Source organism: Salmo salar, chromosome ssa08 (genome assembly GCF_905237065.1).
Source record: "Salmo salar chromosome ssa08, Ssal_v3.1, whole genome shotgun sequence".
Classification (NCBI taxonomy): Eukaryota; Metazoa; Chordata; class Actinopteri; order Salmoniformes; family Salmonidae; genus Salmo; species Salmo salar.
The window spans coordinates 8,422,759-8,444,450 of record NC_059449.1 but is presented as its reverse complement, the minus strand read 5'-3'; the positions used below and the strand labels follow the sequence as shown (position 1 = coordinate 8,444,450).

Here is a 21,692-nt window from a genome sequence, read left to right as displayed (position 1 = left end):
CTAACACAGCATCCCTCTGTTTGAGCAGGGTGTTTGAGTAGGCTAAACTAGCTAGCTGCATTTGCTAGCTAAGTAAGTGAAACTGAAAAAAAATGACACTCTTGCTTCTCCTTAATTTTTGAAGAAACTAATTGGTTCAAAACTGATCAGCTATTGTCTTTCTCTCTTTGAGTCAACTACTCACCACATGTTATGCACTGCAGTGCTAGCTAGCTGTAGCTTATGCTTTCAGTACTAGATTAGTTCTCTGATCCTTTGATTGGGTGGACAACATGTCAGTTCATGCTGCAAGAACTCTGATAGACTGGAGGACATCCTCCGGAAGTTGTCATAATTAACTGTGTAAGTCTATGGAAAGGGGTGAGAACCATGAGCCTCCTCGGTTTTGTATTGAAGTCAATGTACCCAGAGAAGGATGGAAGCTAGCTGTCCTATGGCTACACCATAGTGCTACCCTACAGAGTGCTGTTGAGGCTACTGTAGACCTTCATTGCAAAACAGTGTGTCAAAACTTGCTCAGGACCTCAGACTGGGGCGAAGATTCACCTTCCAACAGGACAACAACCCTAAGCACACAGCTAAGACAATGCAGGAGTGGCTTCGGCACAAGTTTCTGAATGTCCTTGATTGGCCCAGCCAGAGCCCGGACTTAAACCTGATCGAACATCTCTGGAGAGAACCGAAAATAGCTGTGTAGCTACGCTCCCCATCCAACCTGACAGAGCTTGGGAGGATCTGCAGAGAAGAATGGGAGAAACTCCCCAAATACAGGTGTGCCAAGCTTGTAGCGTCATAGTCATAGTCAAGAAGACTCGAGGCTGTAATTGCTGCCACAGGTGCTTCAACAAAGTACTGAGTAAAGGGTCTGAATACTGTTGGGTTCTGAGAATATGAAAATATACTTATTCATGTCACTGATGGAGTGCTAAGGTTTAGAGGGTCTACACCAGAAGTTAAGGGTTATAGGAGGAAGGTATATAGTGTGTGCAACTAAGCTTGGAATGTGTTGAGTGCAGGGAAGTGGTTACATGTGGCAGGCATTGATAAGGGGAGAGAGCCATGGATTGGTGATGGAGGGGGTTGAGGTCAGGTCATCTTAAGGGAGAAATAGAAGTTTATGACCCATGTCACTAGTGTCCTGCCTAGCAGTAAAGAATGATGTTTGTACAGATGGGTAGGAGGAGACTCAGCCTTGGAGAAAGGGTTAAATATCGGTGCTTGTGTGAAATGTATTTTGTCTGAATTACAGCTGTATCGACGCTTTGGGAAGAATTAAACTTGGTTAAGCTTCTCTAGTGTTCGTGAGTTATTTACTCTGAAAATTAGAACCTAACAATACTTACGTAAATGTGATATCAGTTTTTTATTTCTAATACATTTGCAAAAATGTCTAAACCTGTTTTTGCTTAGTCATTATGGGGTATTGTGAGTAGATTAAGGGGGAAAAAATGACGTAATACATTTTAGAATAAGGCTCTAATGTAACAAAATGTGGAAAAAGTCAAGGGGTCTGAATACTTTCCAAATGCACTGTGTGCAAAATACAGAAATACAGCCGGTGTGATGCATTTTGCATTATGACTGCTTTGAAATAAATCTTAATCACCATTAAATCTTAGCCAGCTCCAGTTTTGCACGTCCGTTAAAAACCCCTCCATGTAGGCTACGTGTCCATATGCCCATCATGAACTGAGAGATGAGATATGCTGGTGACCCTTGTATTTAGAAATTATTTTCCTGTAACAATTGCTTGTTTTCCGTTTCATATGATTAAAAACCAAGCCCTCCGTAGGCTACCCTTATGCCTATAGGCTATAACAAAGGCTGCTTCAACAGCAATACGTTGTCTTTTTTATCCTAGAGATTTTATTATATTATGCTTCTGACCATGCTATTTAGAAATGTTGTTTTAAAAAACAGATTGTTTTTTATTCAAATTAAAACTTAAAACAAGCAAATTTATTAGAATGATTCACCGTTGCTTTATGATGAGAACGTCCAGCTGCCATGCAATGGAATTTAGGAGCCGTTTGCTATTTCTGGAAAAGTGTGAATGCGATCTGTAAGATGGTTCCATTATGTTTATAAAACATATTTGGGAGCAGTAGAACGGTGAGTGGACATTCCCTCTTTCTCTTTATATTGTATCTTTTCCGGCAGGTAGCCTAGCGGTTAAGAGCGTTGGACCAGGTTGTTGGTTCAAATCCCCGAGATGACTAGGTGAAAAATCTGCCGATGTGCTCTTGAGCAAGGCCCTTAATCCTAATTTCTCCTTTAAGTCACTCTGGATAAGAGCGTCTGCTAAATGTTCCTCAAGCAAGGGTGGAGGCCGATGACATCACGGATTTGCCGTTGTCTAAAAAAAAAAAACTATTTTGCTCAAAACATGTTTTTTTTAAAACATTTTCATGTGTGTACTTTTCACAGTAAAAGTTCAAAAATCAGTTTAGAATGCAATTAGTTTAATCAGCTGTGTTTGCTAGGGATGGGGTAAAAGTGTGACACCACTCCGGCCCCCATGGACTTGCTCATCTGTTCTATCTAATACCGACTGGGACCATGTATTCTGATCATGGAATTCCGACGTCATGCATCCACACAAACATTAAAATGTGTCTACGGTGTCCACATTGTGTCCAGATTCCCTTTTCCTGTGCTAAATTCAAATGCCAGTATGCATTCTGCAAACAGTGAAACGGGCTTAATATAACACAACAACTTGATGGTAGTAGCCAACAACTGTAGTTAACTAGCCAGCTAACCTTTAACTAGCCAGCAAGCTAGTTAGCAGAGCTAAAGGGATTGCAAACAGGTTAGCATAATTCCAGCCAAACATATATAAATATATTTTTTTATAAGCTAGATATATAGCCTCTCCCTGATAAGAAAAAATCTATATATGAAAGACCTTAAACAACTTGAAGCAACTACATATTTAGCCGTGGAGCAGGTTCTGATTGGCTAGTGAGGGCCTTGATGTGTAATGTAATAAGCACTACCATATTTCAAAGAACAGCGCGGGGAACCAAGGAAGTGACGTAGCCGAGAGTACATGTCCAGAGTGAGCTATCGACAAGGGGATGCTGGTTGGAAGAGTGCGCTTGTTTGAAATGGAAAAGCGTTGCGGTAGCTTTTGATAAAGAAGAACATCAAGCCGAAGCAGCTGCTTTACAAGTGGGATGCACTGTTGAGCGCTACATCCCGAGGGGTTCGTGCTGATTGTATGGAGATTGTGACAGCCAGTTAAATGGCATCCCTTAACAATGCAAGAACAAGATGTATGTCAGGAGAAGTGCAGTATCATCAGAAGGAGACGTATACTTGGAATACAGAGGAGGAATGGAGGGAAAAAGAGAGGCAGAGGAGGTCTCAGAGAGAGAGGGAGGAAGTCGGTGAGCTTGAGTCGGTTAAAAATGGCGGGAAAAAGGGAGATGGTTTGTTAAAGAAGAATGGTAGAAAGTGTAAGCAGAGTGAGCTGAAGACAGGAGGAGAAATGGAAGTGAATGAGGTCGAAGTATCGGATGTGGTAGGTGTGGTGAAGTTCTCGGAGCCCGAGGCTTGCACCGAGGGTCAGAATAAAGATGAGTCTGTGACAGTAGGAGTGAAGTTTTTGGTAAAAGTGGACCGTTGCCTTTTGGCTGATCCATTTGTGGTTTCAGGGTGGGTGAAAACAGAGTTGGGTGCTGTGGAATCGATGAGGGTAACCAGAAGTGGTCTTGTGATAATTGTTTGTGTTTCTGCTGGTCGGAGGGAGAAGGCGCTCGCCGTTAAACGAATGGGGGCAAGAAATGTGAATTGTTTTGTTCTCAAGAAAAGGGCGCCATTGAAAAGAGTGATTACTGGGGTAGCAGTAAATGTAAAAGTTGACCAACTGAAGGGGAAGATTCCCAGTGGTTGTGATGCTCGTCGCACAGACAGGGTGGCGTGAGTGATGAAACAGAAGAGTCATTGTCTGTTCTTATGAATTTTGATGTTGAGTCTTTGCCAGACATGTACCGAATACATTAAGATGTTACAGGTGTCAAGCTTATGGGCATGTGGCAGCAGTGTGTAGGAGGGAGGTTCCTATGTGTGAGAAGTGTGCAGAAGGGCATGAGACAAAGGAATGTGTAGCATTGGGGAAAGTAGTGGTATGTGTTAATTGTAGGGGTGCCCTTGGGGCTGGGGATCATTAATGTCCCGTGCGAGAGACTCAGGTTGAGGTTTCCAGGGTCAGAGTAGTGCAGAAGTTGTCTTATGCTGAGACAGTGAAGAAAGTAGAGGAAGATGGGTCAAGGGGGAGGGATCCTGAGAGGACTGGTGTGAGTAGTATAACTGTGCCAGTACAGAGGGGTAGGCCAATAAGGGATATATGTTTCAGTAAGATTGGATTTTTTTAGCATTTATAGCAATGGTTATCAACTGTACTGCAGGGATGGAACGTAAGTCGCAGAAAATTGAGGCTGTGGTGGCAGCTGCAGAGAGGTATTTGGTTGTGCAAGACTTGACATCAGAAGAGTTACAGGGTGTGTTAAGTGGTGATGTCCCATCATTTCAGGTTGTTGGCATGATGTAGGACTAAATAGAGGAGTAGGGTGGTGTTATTTTTATGACATTTTTTGGTGAGTGTAGTGTTAGATGATAGGGTATTCATACATTTTTTTCAAGCAAAGTATAAGGGAGTTGTACTCCACTCTAGTAGGTGGCGGTAATGCAACATATTTGGATGCCAACCGCCGTTAAACCTCATCGAAGAAGAACAGCGCGAATACGCTTTTCATTTAGGCACACCCTTTGCGCTACGACGCCAACCAATAACATTTCTCTTCACTGTAAACGGAAGTGAACAGTGACCAAGAACAATTTCCACGTTAGCGTTTTTATTGTTGTTATTTAGACGTTTATTAACGCCATGGAGCACAACATATTATTTTAACTACACAGCATCATATACTTACGCCATGTAGTCTTTAATTCGCGTTGGAAACAAGACTTGGTTTATAGATGTTATAGGTAACGATAGCTAGCTGCTAACAATGGCTAACTGTATGGTTTTTCACACTCAGATAGCCTCCATCATGGAGGTGCTAGCGAATGCAGCAGTGGCAGAGATCTGTAAACTCGTAGACGACGACTATGCAGTGTTTCGATTGGAAATTTCTGAAAGCCAGAAACAGAACAGGGCATTGCGGAGGAAATTACAGCTACAGGAACTGAAGGTGGCACGGGAGCGCGCAGACAGGACAATGCGAGAGCGCGTCCTCGCCAGTCGTCCCAGTAGTGTCAAGATCCTCGACCAATACAGAGGAATGGCAAGAGGTACATTTTGCAGAAGGCCGAGGCTGCGCGGCCTGTCGCCGTTCATATATACAGTAGTTCAGTGCCCGTTCTCCTCTGTGTCCAGATGTGTTACCCAGAATTCGCTCTTGGTCAGGTTTAGGATAGTATTCCCGCTGATTACTTAGCTATCTTGCGCAAAGACACAATTTCATATTCTAACCAGGTCTTGATTTACGGTGTTTCCTATTTACTCAATGAAAACAATGTGATGCATGGAATATAATATATCAATCAATAAATAGTATATCAAGAAGTTATGAGAAGTGTTACCTTATATTCTTGCCAATTCTAGACAGTGTCAAAACTGTCAATAGTGTTGAGCATTGACGGTCGCTAATCAAACCACCTCATCTCCTCAATCACTCTTTCAGGTGAAGGACATCTCACTGGAGGCCAAAGAAATTTTGTGAAGCCAGCAGGACACAATACATGGAGAGATGACCAACCAATCACTGTTGATGAGGGGAGTGGAACCTCAACCCAGCATGTTATCATGATAGAGGTTAGTGTCATAGTGTTGCATAAAATAGTGTTACTTTGTAAATCAAATGTGGCCTGTTTATTTCAGTAAGGCTCCCCTCAGCTGTTCACTTCAGCTATCTTTGTTAGGGGAGCTTGAAAGACTTCCCTTCAACATTGTTATTTATCCAATACGCCATGGTCCCTTGTTTTGTGGGTTACGAATTTGCTTAAAATTTACATTAATATATATATATATATATATATATATAAAATGTATGTGTATCTGAGGTAATTTACTTACCCTATGCCGGTTTTCAACGTATTTGACAACCAAGAAGAAGCACAAAGCCGAAAAATGAAATGTTTAGCATTTTTTTTTAAGTACTGGCTGGCAATGTTCAGTAAAAAAGCTCCAGCGTAATCTAATATAAAGTACATCAAGCGGACTGTAATTTAAGGGTTTTTATCGTCCTGTAAGTCCTCAACTTGAGCAGGCACGCTAACAAGGCTGCTGAGTTGTAGTTCAAATGAGACTTTAATAACGTTCGCCGATGTGTCTTACTTCTTACAGCCTGAATTGAAAATTTATTAAATTTAGATTTTGTGTCACTGATCTCTACACAATACCCCATAATGTCAAAGTGAAATTTTGTTTGTAGAACATTTTAGTAATTAATACAAAATTAAAAGCTGAAATGTATTGAGTCAAGTTTTTGTTATGGCAAGCCTAAATAAGTTCAGGAGTACAAATGTGCTTAACAAATCACATCGTAAGTTGCGTGGACATATTCCGTGTTCAATAATAGAGGTTAACATGATTTTTGAATAACTAGCCCATTTCTGTACCCCACACATAAAGATAATTGTAAGGTCCCTCAATTGAGCAGTGAATATCAAGCACATATTCAACCACAAAGACCAGGGAGGTTTTTCCATGCCTCGCAAAGAAGGGCACCTTTGAGCATGGTGAAGTAATTAATTAGGAGGCTTTAGATGGTGTATCAATACACCCAGTCACTGCAAAGATACAGACAACCTTCCTAACTCCGTTGCCTGAGAGGAAGGAAACTGGTCAGGGATTTCACCATCAGGCCAATTGTGATTTTTAAAACAGTTAACAGTTTAATGGGTGTTTAAAGGAGAAATCTGGGGATGAATCAACATTGTAGTTAATCCACAATACTAACGTAAATGACAGAGTTAAAAGAAGGAAGCCTGCACAGAATACAAATATAACAAAACATGCATCCTATTTGCAGTAAGGCACTAACGCACAGTGCCTTCGGAAAGTATTCAGACCTCTTGACTTTTTCCACATATTGTTAGGTTACAGCTTTATTCAAAAATGTATTAAATTGTCTCCCCCCCCCATCAATCTACACAATACCCCATAATGACAAAGTAAAAACTGGATTTTAGCCATTTTTGTTCATTTATGTATATTTTTTAAACTGATCACATTTACTTAAGTATTGAGACCCTTTACTCAGTACTTTGAAGCACCTTTTGCAGCGATTACAGCCTTGAGTCTTCTTGGGTATGACGCTACAAGCTTGGCACGCCTGTTTTTGGGGAGTTTCTCCCATTCCTTTCTGCAGATCCTCTCAAGCTCTGTCAGGTTGGATGGGGAGTGTTGCTGCACAGCTATTTTCAGGTCTCTCCAGAGATATTCGATCGTGTTCAAATCCGGGCTCTGGCTGGGCCACTCAAGGTCATTCAGAGACTTGTTGTGAATCCACTCCTGTGTTGTCTTGGATGTGTGCTTAGGGTCATTGTCCTGTCTGAGCTTCTGAGCACCCAGTCTGAGCTTCTGAGCACTCTGGAGCAGTTTTCATCAAGGATCTCTCTTTACTTTGCTCCATTCATCCTTCCCTCGATCATGACTAGTCTCCCAGTCCCTGCTGCTGAAAAACCTCCCCACAGTATGATGCTGCCATCACCATGCTTTACTGTAGGGATAGTGCCAGGTTTCCTCTAGAAGTGAAGTTTGGCATTCAGGCCAAAGAGTTCATTCTTGGTTTTATCTGACCAGAGAATCTTGTTAATCATTGTCCGAGAGTCTTTACGTCTCTTTTGGCAAACTCCAAGTGGGCTGTCATGTGCCTTTTACCGAGGAGTGGCTTCCGTCTGGCCACTCTACCATGAAGGCCTGATTGGTGGTGCGGCAGAGATGGTTGTCCTTCTGGAAGCTTCTCCCATCTCCACAGAGGAACTCTAGAGCTCTGTCAGACTAACTATCGGGTTCTTGGTCACCTCCCTGACCAAAGCCCTTCTCCTCTGATTGCTCTGTTTGGCCAGGCGGCCAGCTCTAGGAAGAGTCTTGGTGGTTCCAAAGTTCTTCCATTTAAGAGTGATGGAGGCCACTGTGTTCTTGGGGACCTTCAATGCTGTAGAAATGTTTTGGTACCCTTCCCCAGATCTGTGCCTCGACACAACCCTGTCTCTGAACACCACGGACAATTCCTTTGACCACATGGCTTGGTTTTTGCTCTGACATCCATGTCAACTGTTGGACCTTATATAGACAGGTGTGTAACTTTCCAAATCATGTCCAATTTAATTTACTACAGGGGCACTCCAATCAAGTTGTAGAAACATTTCAAGGATGATCAATGGAAACAGGATGCACCTGAGCTCAATTTCGAGTCTCATAGCAAAGGGTCTGAATAATTATGTAAATAAGGTATTTCTAAAAACCTGTTTTCATTTTGTCATTATGGGGTATTGTGTGTAGATTGAGGATACTTTTTTTATACATACATTTTAGAATAAGGCTAATGTAACAAAATGTGGAAAATGTGAAGGTGTCTATATATTTTCCGAAGGCACTGTATATCTGCAAAGAAATTAACTTTATGTCCTGAATGCAAAGCGTTATGTTTGGGGCAAACACTACACATCACTGAGTGTCGTTCTTCATATTTTCAAGCATGGTGGTGGCTGCATCATGATATGGGTATGCTTGTCATCGACAAGGACTAGGGAGTTTTTTTAGGAAAAAAAGTAGCGGTATAGAGCTAAGCACAGGCACAATCCTAGTGGAAAACCTGGTTCAGTCTGCTTTCCAACAGACAATGGGAGACAAATTCAGCTTTCAGCAGGACAATAACTTAAAACACAAGGCCAAATATACATTGGAGTTGCTTAGCAAGATTACATTGAATGTTCCTGTGTGGCCTAGTTACAGTTTTGACTTAAATCATCTTGAAAATCTATGGCAAGACTTGAAAATGGCTGTCTAGCAGTGATCAACAACCAACTTGACAGCTTGAAGAATTTAAAAAAGAATAATGTGCAAATATTTTACAATCGAGCTGTGCAAGGCTCTTAGACTTACCTAGAAATACTCACAGCTGTAACAGCTGCCAAAGGTGATTCTAACATGTATTGACTCATGGGTGTGAATACCTATGCATATGAGATATTTCTGTATTTCATTTTCAGTAAATTTGCTAACATTTCTAAAAATATGTTTTCACTTTGTCATCATGGTGTATTGTGTATAGATGGGTGAGAAAAACAATCAATTTAATACATTTGAATTCAGGCTGTAACACAACATGTGGAATAAGTCAAGGGGTATAAATACTTTATGAAGACACTGCATCATATCTTATTTGACCCCGTTCTCATGAGTTTGATGATATAAGCGTGAAGCCCATTAAAAAACACATACTTCTTGTGTCAGGATGCAGATGCTGCAGGTCCTGGGGTCAAGCTGGAGAGGTCTGAAGGAGAGGAGGACCTGCGGCACAGCAGAGACATCCAGACTGGAGCAGGGGCTGGAGTAGAGCCCCCTGTAGCCACGGATGACCCCACCACCGCCCCAGCGCAGCCCAGGACCCGATGCAGCATCACGGAGGTCAGTGGAACGCCGAACGCCGCCCTCAAGTCAGAGACAGACACCGAGACTTTAATGGGGCTGGGGCAACTGGGCTGTCCTCCTGCTCCCTGCTCAGAGTATTTACTTTATGGTAGCCCAAGGACGGTTCTATCCCATCAGGACACGGGTGACACGTTACAGGCTGGCAATGATCCGTCCTGTTCATACGCTACAGCGACAGAGATGATATCTGGTGACATGCCTGTGGCTTTAGATACACAGACTAATCCAATGAGAGGGGAAATGGACCGGTACAGTGGTAGTGTATACTCTGAAGGGTCCCTAGAAAAGAAAGGGGAGGTTATAGTCATAGATGAGGTGACTGTAAAAGTGGAGGGTGACGCACCTCTGACATGGAATGCAGACGAGACTCATTTAAGAGAAGGACACTCGCAAGGCAACACCAGTGACTTCTTAGACTATAGTGAAAGCATAGAAAAAAATCAAAACGTCGTGACCCACTCCCCTTTACTCACTTTCAAGGATTGCGACCCGGTGTCCACGTCGATGGCACCTTCCGATTCACATGGTCGCATCCTTTTCGATCAGGTATTGAACTCAAACAAAAGGGCTAGAGCCAAGGCTCTGGGAGGGGGCGCGACATCAGGCAATAGTAAAGAGAAACGCTTCCTCTGCATGTTCTGTAACAAAGGCTTCAGCTGCCCTCAGAAGGTGGAGATTCACCAGAGGGTCCACACGGGGGAGAAACCCTTCAGCTGTACCCAGTGTCACATGCGCTTCGCCCAGGCTTGCACCCTGAAGAGGCACCAAAGGGTCCACACGGGGGAAAAACCCTACAGCTGTACCCAGTGTCACATGCGCTTCGCCCAGGCTGGTAACCTGAAGATGCACCTGAAGGTCCACACGGGAGAAAGGTCTTCTGGCATTTAGATCAAATCCTGCATTAAAGACAAAGATTAATTGTCATTGTTGTCAGCATAAAAGATCCACAGATGTATTTGGAATACCGAGAGCAACAGATTTCAGTGTTGAATATTCCTGGGTAGAATATTGCATCCAGACATTGTGTGATATATAAGCCTAAAAATCTGTTACCATATTGTGTTTGTACTGTGTAAGCTATATGATGGTCACAAATGCCTATTTCATTACTTCCATTCAAAAGAAAATGAATGCAATTTGTCAAGTTCATGCAGATTTTTTGTTGAGACATGTGTATGTGTGGTTTTCAGATGGTGTATTTAACACTTGTTTGTTTAATAAACACAAAATGGGACTTTTCATTCTAACACTTTCATTGAGATTCTCTTTAGTATACATCACATCTGATCTCACCCTATTCTGCATACACACGCCAGCGCTTTATAACCAATGTACTCTTACTAAATACACCTAAAGCTTGCCTCATAATATGAAGTAAAACATTAATGTTTCAAACAGCATAATGCCTCCAGCTCACATTGCAAGTGGTGTGTGATGCGCTGAATGGCGACTGGGAAGCGCACTTCAATTACCAGTTGAGAATTAAAAACAGTAGCTCTTTTTAATAGCAACTTCAAAACTGTTTTAACACGCTCATGTGCGGTGCACTTTTGACGACTGTGTTGTCCCGCTAATTGCATTATGGAACGAAAATTTGCACACTGCCTTGTGCACATTGCTGTGCTTATAATGTGAAGAAATAATAGTTTATCAACATTTTAAGGTAAACGTTCTCATCTGATGTATCAGCCTCATTGCGATTGAATGTTTTTCTTATGTAGCCTAGGCCTACTGGTTGTATGAATTTGGGATCTTTCGTCCCATAATCTGTTTGGAATAGGCTGTTTCTTTCTCGCACAGAACGACAAGCTGACCAATAGAATAGGTACGCTTTTCTACTGTGGGGTGTAATAGATTGACATAGGCTAGTGATTCTGCTGTTCGTTACTCATCTTGTTGGCTGAAAGAAAAGTACATGTGGACAGTTATTCTAACATCTTCATAGTGCGCATCGGAATTCGGTAAGAGGGACGCACGTTCTGTTGAAATGAATTACCATAGTCTAAATGTGATTTCTGTCATTCTGAGCACCGTGGGTGGACGGCCTAATCAGGTTACGCACCCAATGCATATGGGTCTGGTACATTTCTCAAATGTCACATAAATGAACATGCTTCCAGAAATGTCCGGTGTGTACGTAACCTGAGGGTATCACCTGTCTCTTCCAGGAGGAGGGTCCAGAGATGGTGCTGGTGAAGGAGGAGGGGTGTGAGGAGAGTCTGGGGAACCCTGAGGGGACCATGGTTATGGAGGACAACCAGACTACACCACCTCCTGAACCCACAGAGGAACCAGCTGAGCAGCACAGGACCACACACAGTCTCACTGAGGTGAGCCCAATGTAAACTAGAGTCTGAATAGCATTAGGTCAGAGCCCAAATCCGCAAAGCTTCTCAGAGTATGAGTACTGATCTAGGATCAGTTTTGCCTTTTGGATCATAATGAATAAGATTATATGTACAGATCTTAGATCAGCACTTTTTGTCTTAAGTGTGGAACCATGTATTTTGAATTATCAAACCATTAAAGACTGTCAAGTAATCAAATCAACTAACATGTTTGCATAGTACTCATAGCAATCCCTCATTTCCCAATCAGAAGCTGCTCATATCAGTTTTCTTGATCCAACACAATGTTTCTCTGTACCTCTTACAGTCAGTAGACATGGAGGATGGGAAGCCTGATCTGATGCTGGTCAAAGAGGAGACAATAGAAGACGAACCAGAGAGCATTGATCTGCTGAGTGGACTAAAGATGGGGGAGCAAGGTAAGGGAGAAATACATACAGCCTACATACAGTAATAGATCTTCAATGGGAATAGTGATGCACCTGGCTATTAGGTCGTTCCACCAATTAGGTGGCTTTTGAGTAGTGTAACTTGGTGTAAAAATAAAGAGCACATATTCCATTAAATAAAAAAACACTTTTTCCCATCTCAAGAGGTTAACCCTTGTGTAGCCTTAACATGTTGTATTATCCCCTTGTACTAAGGGTAAAAAATGACCAGCCTTCACTAAACCCCTAAAATAAAGCATCTTAATTGAATTTTATACTCCAAATCTGTTTTGCATGAAGAAACAACCTGTCATTCATCACAAACTTTGTGAATATCTGGGTTGTCCCTGTTGACAATGCAGAAAGACTCCATTTAATCAGTAGACACCACTCGTTTTTATTACAACACACCTGTCATACTTGTTTTCTTTACTAAAGTAGAGGTTTATTATTATTATTATTGCAAAAGGTACTGCATAGGTGTAAACATTCATTTTTCAGCAAGAGATAGCACTTGTATAGCCTAAGAGAGTAGCAGAAATGTACAGAAAGTAGTTTTGAATGCATTTTATTGAAGGGAAACAATACGTCTTGAACCTTTTTGGCAACATAGTGATATATTCTTATATACTGTACAATGAGGAATTCAACTACAAAATACTAGTCTTATCCCATTTCTTTAACCATTGCCCCCACCCACAAGGTGTATAAACAACAACAATAAATAAGAATAAGATAATAGATACAAAACAAAAACGTGAAGAACATAAATCAATCAACTCTAATTATCACATGTAGGGCAGTATGCAAGTGTGTGTGCATGGACTTTGCAGATGTATTTCTCACATGTGCAGCACATAGTATTTGTTTTACAGTCCTTCTTTGGGGGGGCAGAATTGGAATCTCCTCTTGCCTGCCCCAGCTGCAGCCTCAGGTGGATCAGGACAAGATTCAGACCCCTGAACAGCTTTCACAAGCGCTGCAGAGGCTGCTGTGTGGGGACGCGCTCCCTTCTTTGAATGTGTGGGGTTACAAGTGCCTTTTCCAGCTGCTCCCTCCTCTTGTTCCGCTTATTAGGCATCCAGATAGGGTTGATCTTGTTCCATATCACGAAGGCATTGTATGAGGACAAATCAATGATATTATGGAAGATGACCAGGAGCCAGCGGGCAGTCATCCTCCTGCAGCTGTAAGTTCCAATCACCTTGTCCAGGTTGTCCACGCCTCCTTTGTGGTGGTTGTAGTCCAGGATGATGGCTGGCTTCCTGTCCTCACGATTACTGATCTCAGCTGTTTTGTGCAGTGTGCTCAGGAGGACCATATTCTTGTTCCTCTTTGGGAGGTAAGAAACTAGAGTGGTGGTGGGGGTGAAGGCAAACTTTGATAAGAAGGCCTCTCTCCCCCTTGTTGAGAGGAGTGCAGGGGGAGCTCACGCTTGTTCTTTCTAACTGTGCCAACCATGGTGATCTTCCGCTTCAGGAGCTGCTGGCTGAGTTCAATCAGTAGCACACATAATCTCAATTTCTCATTGTGTGTGTCTTTGTGGTTTTTCTGGTGTGTAAATGATTTTATAACTTGCCGGGTCAAAAATGACTCTAAGACAATCTTTGTACCCTAGTGGTGTACAGCTTTCATGGAAATATGAACAAAGGCGATGTTTCACTTTTTCTAATGTTGGGGTCACTCTAGGACAAGTAATCAAATTTCAAGATGAAAAAATATCATTTAGGGGGTTTTCTCTGCTGTTAAACATAGTGGCGGGTCATTTTTTACCCTTAAGAAAAGGGTTAAATAAAAAAAATGCTATTAAGTGTCAAATAAAGTAACAGGGTTGATAAATTCATCTTAAATCAGCCATGAATCCCCTTGCGACAGGGAATGGTTGCCTAAAATCAGACTGTTACCATGGTTACTCCATGGATATCAGACTTAAAGAAATAGTCTCTACAAGGCAGAATGTTTAATAAAATTATATTTACACTTACTTTACCGGTTGTTCATGCTGTTGGTCCTTTTGGCAGTAGGAGGTGGAGATAAGGTATCCAAAGGGAAGTGTTGTTTACTCAACTTTTTGTGGCGCCGGTAGGTTCTGTCGCTTGTATTTTCAATCGGTTAACACATTGCACATGATGCACAATATGTAGACAATAGCCGAATGTAACCGAATGTAGTCGACCGAAGCACATTTTATCGCAATCAGCTGGTAGTGCTTGCCGTTCGGTAATGCTCGGCCACATTGTGCAAGTGTTTGTCACGTGCAAATTGCATCAGTATTGAAAATAAAAAACAGAAATACAAACGATATACATTCCAACCTGCAAAAGGACCAACCACACGGACAACAGGTAAAGTATAATTTTATTCAGCATTATGGCTTGTAGAGGTCTGAGAGGAAACTTTCCTGATCCATGTAAAAAAAAATGTAAAAAAATCCAAAATGCTCATTTCTGCCCGACGTGGGTCTTCAACCTAGGGGAATGGACGCTTGTTGTGTACAACAGAAAGGGGCAATTAAATGCAAGCTTCAAGAAAAAAACAGGCTCGAAATGTTTTTTGTCTATCTATAGGTAACAGGGTTTATGTGTTATGCTCGACCCGCTCAGAGTATAAAGAGAATAACCAGCTCACATGATTTTACACTATGATTTCACGATTAGATGATCAATGTCTTTTGAAAATAATGTTTTTTTAACCTTAAAATTAGGGGCTTTTTTACCTTAAAATTAAGGTAAAAATCACATGAAACGAATAATAATCTTCAGTAATTACTTTGTCAAAGAAAAACAATAACTAGGGCTTAATGAGGGTGAAAACTTATAGAAATGTTGATTAAGTGGGTTAAAATGCACAAAGGGAAATGTCAAAATGCTGAATTTTGACACAGGCTAGAAATGTCTTTATTCATATAAGCAAATCAGATTTTTTTGTGCTCTATATTAAAGGGCACTTCATTTTAAAATGCAATATTGGTGAATAATTTCTATCAAAAAGATCAATGGGATGCAACATTTTTTTAATTATTGTGTGATGACCCTTATTCTTTCATTTTTTTTATTCATTCCATAAGATGAAATCAATAAAATGTACACTACCGGTCAAACGTTTTTGAACACTTACTCATTCCTGGGTTTTTCTTTACTTTGACTATTTTCTACATTGTAGAATAATAGTGAAGACATCAAAACTATGAAATAACACATATGGAATCATGAAGTAAACTAAAAAGTGGTTAACAAATCAAAATATATTTTATATTTCAAATAGCCACCCTTCAAGTGCAGTCGCAAAAACCATTGAGCTATGATGAAACGGGCTACCATGAGGACCGCCACAGGAATAGAAGACCCAGAGTTACCTCTGCAGCAGAGGATAAGTTCATTAGAGTTATCAGCCTCAGAAATAGCAGCCCAAATAAATGCTTCACAGAGTTCAAGTAACAGACACATCTCAACATCAACTGTTCAGAGGAGACTGCGTGAATCAAGCCTTCATTGTCGAATTGCTGTAAAGAAACCACTACTATAGGACACCAATAAGAAGGAGAGACTTGCTTGGGCCAAGGAACACGAGCAATGGGCATTAGACCAGTGGAAATCTTTCCTTTGGTCTGATAAGTCAAAATGTTTGATTTTTAGTTCCAACCGCCGTGTCTTTCTGTGAGACGCAGAGTAGGTGAACGGATGATCTCAGCATGTGTGGTTCCCAGCATGGAGGAGGAGGTGTGATGGTGCTTTGCTGGTGACACTGTCTGTGATTTATTTAGAATTCAAGGCACACTTAACCAGCATGGGTACCAAAGCATTCTGCAGCAATACGCTATCCCATCTGGTTTGGGCTTAGTGGGACTATCATTTGTTTTTCAACAGGACAATGACCCAACACACCTCCAGGCTGTATAAGGGTTATTTGACCAAGAAGGAGAGTGATGGAGTGCTGGATCAGATGACCTGGCCTCCACAATCACCCACCTCAACCCAATTGAGATGGTTTGGGATGAGTTGTACCGCAGAGTGAAGGAAAAGCAGCCAACAAGTGCTCAGCATATGTGGGAACTCCTTCAAGACTGTTGGAAAAGCATTCCGGATGAAGCTGGTTGAGGGAATGCCAAGAGTGTGCAAAGCTGTCATTAAGGTGGCTATTTGAAGAATCTCAAATATAAAATATTTTGATTTGTTTTACACTTTTTTGTTTACTACATGATTCCATATGTGTTATTTCATAGTTTTGATGTCTTCACTATTATTCTACAATGTAGAAAATAGTTAAAAAAAACACACATTACAATGTATGAACTTGACCAGGTAATTTACTCTTTTTTTTCTCCATATGTAGAGTTTTCTCTGCCATGTTTAAAAGTCTATTTTGTAACCCCTTCCTGCAGGTGATTGGCTGGAGGATAACAGAGGAGACTGGGCGGCCATCTTGGATTCACAGACCCAGACGGGTGCAGCCAAGGGCCCGGGGGATGACGTCACTGAGCAGGCCAGGACCAGAGATGACATAGTGGAGGTCAGTGGATGGGACAGCATCCTCAACTCTGGGCTGGGGAACAACACTGTTAACCAGAAACAGAGAGTCCAACACAAAACAACTGAACCTAGTCTCCATGACAACAGACTGGTTGAGACAAGGGTGAGGCGTAGGCTTGGTCTGCGGGGACAGGGAGGTGTCCGTTTGCGGCGGGAGAGAACAGACACAGACTCGGCTAGCGATGCTCCGTCCTGCTCCTATAGTTGTGATTCAGAGAGACTGATGGCGCCTCAGGTTAACCCCCTAACAGGTGCTGCCTTCAGCCTGCCTTCTATAGGATCTATCAACTGGAACATGGACCCTGCGACAACACAGACACTCCCTGGCCTTCCTGCTCCTCACACTCTCCTTATGTTAAACCAGACCTCAGACAATGCCAGTGCCTCAACACTAAATGGCTACACAAGCCCATTGACAAATGAGAGTAGTAGAGATGGAATCAGTAAAGGTGGCAGCGCCAAGGAGAAGCGCTTCCCGTGTTCGTTCTGTGGGAAAGCCTTCAGTTTCCCCAAACAGGTGGAGATCCACCAGAGGATGCACACAGGGGAGAAACCATTTGGCTGCCACCTATGCCGGGCCAATTTCTCCCACTCGTCCAGCTTGAAGAGGCACCAGAGGGTCCACACAGGGGAGAAACCCTACAACTGTCCCCAGTGTGAGAAGAGGTTCTCCCACCAGCACCAGCTGAAGATGCACCTGAAGATCCACACGGGAGAGAGGCCGTTCGCCTGTACGCATTGCGGGAAGAGGTTCTCAGAGAGAAGCTACCTGAGGATACACCAGCAGAAAATGCACACGGCCCATGTATAGAGTATAGTGACATGTAACGTAGTACTAGTTAGTTTGTTTGTCGTCAATTTGAGTTGGTTTTGGATGTACAGGGAACTTCAACTGGATGAAGTGAACTGGGGAAAGAATTAGTATGAGGCAGAGTAGATATGGTGATGGTTGGTGTGATAAAATGCTTCACTGATTAAGAGTGACAAGTATGTCCCTTTTTAAGTTGATGCTGGTGTTTATAGTGACATGAGGATAGTGCCTTAATTCATGTTTACTTGATATAAAGTAGTAAAGATGTGTGTTATGTTGAATCTTATCCAAAGTATTCTCAAATTAATTTCATCAAAGCGAGGGTACCAGATTTACAGAAAATGTAGTGTTAACATAGTGAGAACAGTTATTCTACTTGTCACGTTTTGTGCAATAAAAGTAATGTACTTCAAAGTTGTGAGTGTTGTTGAAATGAAATACAAAATTGACTCTGTGCTGTCTGACTTGGTTATTTTTGTGTCATTGCAGGGACTGAGTTTCCCTTGTCTCAGTCGCAACAAAACATTATACTTAATTCTTGAATCAACACATATGGACATTTTTTATAATGAACTCCAATGGATCCATATTGTTAGGTACTTTAATCACAGTGTTAGAGATGGGCTTGACTGTGGTTAACATTTTATAATGTCATGTTTCTTATATAAACCTTTATGCATTTCTGTTCAATTTGGGCAATTCCACTTCAAAATGTTACAAAACAAAAAAATGGATTTCAAAGTTGAACAAACACACAACTCTATGCATAAGGACTAATTTCAACAATTTCCACAGAATATTTTACAAAAACACAACTGTTTGGTAACAGAATTTCAGAAGGGCGGGCTGACCAAATTTCAACTAGTTTACCACATCTACGGACGTCCAGCTTCGCTTGGTGCTCACTGGGTGAGGATGCTTGTAAATGGAAAAAGGGTAGGAGACAGGAGAGGAGACATTAACTGGAGAGGAGAGTGTGTGAGAGGGTGGGTTGGTCCAGACTGTTTTCACAGTCTTGCTTTGACCACCAGATGACAGAAAGATACATAAAACCGTATACCAGTGGATAGAAGAACAGTAGCAAGAGACCTAACTGTGGTGTGTGACTACTGTGATTTCCAATTGTAGCCAATTTAATTGCAGTTAATCCATTACCAATTTGGAAACAGAATTACAAGTCTAAATCCCTTAATTCATAAACAAACTTGATATCAGTAAAAACACTAATTGTAGGTCTACCTCTACTTGTAACTTCTGTGAACTTTCATTACCCTTCCTCATGAGGGAGAGAAATGAGAAAATATCCAAAAGATGTGGGGTTTTGCTAACGGAATTACAAGGCAGGCAATGTTTCTTAAACGTACAGAAAAAGTTATCGAAAACAAAATATAAGTGTTGATGTTAGTTCGCAGGGGTTTTTACTTCAACATGATTGTGGTTTGATGTATTTCTAAAACCTGAAGACTTTTTCAGATGTTGTCTAAGACCCTCTTTCCATCTGTTTGACCAGAAATTATAGCCTCTCTCCATTGACATTTTTACAATGAAAAATGTTTGAAAAATGTATATATGCCCTAATTTAAAAAATATATACTCTTAGCATTCATTTGACACTCAATTTGACATGCTCTTATGAATGTCATGTCAGTGCTCATGGGCCTTTTTACATTGAAATGCACATTTGTGTATACAGTCTGCAGTCCGGTGTTGCTGGTGGGAGAGACTGGACCTATGAAGTGGCTGGTCACAAACCCTGGCCCCAGACCGGGACGCTGGATCAGGAGCCATTGCTTTTTCTTCCTGAGTCGGAACCAGGACCCAACCGCAAGGGACAGAGACTCCACCACCACAGAGAACACAACCAGTGGACAGGTGGACATCAGAGTGACAGAGGCTCCAGTCAGGGATCCAGTCTGCAGCACAGACCCTTCTCTTCACAGTCTCAGTGCAGGGATGGAGCAGGGCCTGGGGCTGATAGAGATATACCCTCCTGTTCCTATGATACAAACACCACAGTATCCATGATGAACAGAGCAGGTCACCCTGGACTTCAGCCTTCACAGAGAGTGGTGGTGGTAGTCTATCAGCAAGTCTTTCTCCTTCAGGATATCATTTAATGCCTTGTGACTGGGTTCATAGAAACCCTGGGCCTAGACCTGGGTCTAGCCTTCCTCAGTTACCTCATAGTTACCCCACCAATACAGACAGGGTCAGGATGGGTGTTCTCCATAAGAGGTACCTAGCCTATAACACATCACACAATCCCAACAACACCCAAACAATGACTACAGGTCAAGGAGGGAGCTCAAAGACTAACCACCTGAGGGCGGTGGCTCCTGATTCTATCCCCTCTGGTGTCATTGGGTCACAACGTGGGAGGCTGAGTGTTAGGACGGACGCTGACAAACTGTACACCTGCCCCACGAGTGGCAAGCGCTTCACTGAGGCGAACTATGTAAAGATGCACGAGACCGTTCACACTAAGGAGAGGCCCTTCAAGTGCAAACTATGTTACAAAAGCATCTCCTTCCTGACTAACCTTATCAGACATAGGAGTGTCCACAATGGGGAGAAATCGTAGCTGTGTGGCTTGAGACATACACAGGGGATGTCTGGAAACCATTATTAAGCTGACATTATTAAGCTGACATAGTGGGTATCATAAGTATTCACCACCCTTGGGTTTCTTCACATTTTATTTGGTTACAAAGTGGAATTAAAATTAATTTGTTATTTTTTGTCAATAACCTACACAAAATACTCTCAAAGTGGAAGATTATTATTATTTTTTATTGTTAAGATTAATGAAAAATAAAACCTAATATACAGTACCTGTCAAAAGTTTGGACACACCTACTCATTCAAGGGTTTTTCTTTATTTTTACTATTTTTCTACATTGTAGAATAATAGCGAAGACATCAACACTATGAAATAAGACATATGGAATCATGTAGTAACCAAAAAAAGTGTTAAACAAATCAAAATATATTTGAGATTCTTCAAAGTAGCCACCCTTTGCCTTGATGACAGCTTTGCACACTTGACATTCTCTCAACCAGCTTCATGATGGAGTCACCTGGAATGAATTTCAATTAACAGGTGTACCTTGTTAAAAGTTAATTTGTGGAATTTCTTTCCTTCTTAATGCGTTTGAGCCAATCATTTGTGTTGTGACAAGGTGGGGTGGGTGTACAGAAGATAAAGAAAAACCCTTGAATGAGTAGGTGTGTCCAAACTTTTGACTGGTACTGTACCTTGATTAGAGATGTATTTGCTCCCCTGAGTCAATGCATGTTATGAACACCTTTGGCAGCAATTACAGCTGTGAGTCTTCTTGGTTAAGTCTGTAAGAGCTTTGTCCACCTGGATTGTGGAATAGTTGCCCATTATTCTTTTGAAAATTCAAGCTCTGTCAAGGTATTGGTAATCAGATTTTCAAGCAGGTTAAAGTAAAATTGTAACTTGGCCACTCAGGAACATTCATTGTCTTCTTGGTAACCAGCAGGTTTTCCTCTAGGATTTTGGTTTAATACGTCATCCACAGCATACCTGTTAACTTGAGCATGCTTAAAGAGATTCAACGTCTGATTTGTTATTGTTACCCGTCTACCAATCACTGCCCTTCTGTGTCAGGCTTTCAAACAGCTCCCTGGTCTTTGTAGTTGAATTTGTACTTGAAATTCGATACTTGACTGAGGGACCTTACAGATGTATGTACGGGGGACAGAGGAAGGGGTAGTCATTCAAAAATCATGTCAAGCCCTATTTCACACAGTCAATCCATGTAATTTATGTGATTTGTTAAGCCAAATTTTACTCCTAACCTAATGTAGGCTTGCCTTAACAAAAGGGGTGAATACTTATGCAACAACTAACTTATTAATTTGTAAGCATTGGTAAAATGTTAT

General features: G+C 41.7%; 3 protein-coding genes across 12 annotated transcripts in view; 2 read left to right on the top strand and 1 right to left on the bottom strand.

Annotated features, from left to right (window-relative positions):
* The window catches only part of LOC106610073 (zinc finger protein 214), an 844,054-nt gene that overhangs the window by 747,400 nt on the left and 74,962 nt on the right, over window positions 1-21,692 (bottom strand). The window lies entirely within an intron of this gene.
* LOC106610072 (neurotrophin receptor-interacting factor homolog) overlaps window positions 1-21,692 on the top strand; it is a 437,457-nt gene that overhangs the window by 368,511 nt on the left and 47,254 nt on the right. For 3 of the 5 annotated variants that reach the window (XM_045723125.1, XM_045723129.1, XM_045723131.1), the window contains one exon: window positions 16,825-18,237. The exons of the other annotated variants lie outside the window; for them this stretch is intronic. In XM_045723125.1, coding sequence (XP_045579081.1) covers window positions 16,825-17,783 — 959 coding nt within the window. In that variant the 3' untranslated portion in view covers window positions 17,784-18,237. Of the gene's footprint in view, window positions 1-16,824; window positions 18,238-21,692 lie in introns of those variants that run through there. 5 annotated transcript variants of the gene reach the window in all.
* On the top strand, window positions 4,786-12,027 carry LOC123744271 (zinc finger protein 583). 2 transcript variants are annotated; one of them, XM_045723197.1, is made up of 4 exons: window positions 4,787-5,298; window positions 5,691-5,821; window positions 9,470-9,643; window positions 11,836-12,027. In XM_045723197.1, the coding sequence occupies exons 1-4, from the start codon at window positions 5,016-5,018 to the stop codon at window positions 12,010-12,012; spliced, it is 765 nt and encodes a 254-aa protein (XP_045579153.1). In that variant the 5' UTR covers window positions 4,787-5,015; the 3' UTR covers window positions 12,013-12,027. The 2 variants fall into 2 exon arrangements, with proteins under 2 accessions (XP_045579152.1, XP_045579153.1); XM_045723196.1 differs by lacking the exon at window positions 11,836-12,027 and having other exon boundaries at window positions 4,786-5,298; window positions 9,470-10,906.

What these genes read in the sequence shown, in the direction of transcription:
- LOC123744271 (XM_045723196.1), top strand. Translation starts at nt 5,016, where the DNA reads ATGGCTAACTGTATGGTTTTTCACACTCAGATAGCCTCCATCATGGAG. An exon ending in ATACAGAGGAATGGCAAGAG is followed by an intron (nt 5,299 to 5,690) that starts GTACATTTTGCA and finishes TCACTCTTTCAG; the next exon opens with GTGAAGGACATCTCACTGGA. An exon ending in AGCATGTTATCATGATAGAG is followed by an intron (nt 5,822 to 9,469) that starts GTTAGTGTCATA and finishes TTCTTGTGTCAG; the next exon opens with GATGCAGATGCTGCAGGTCC.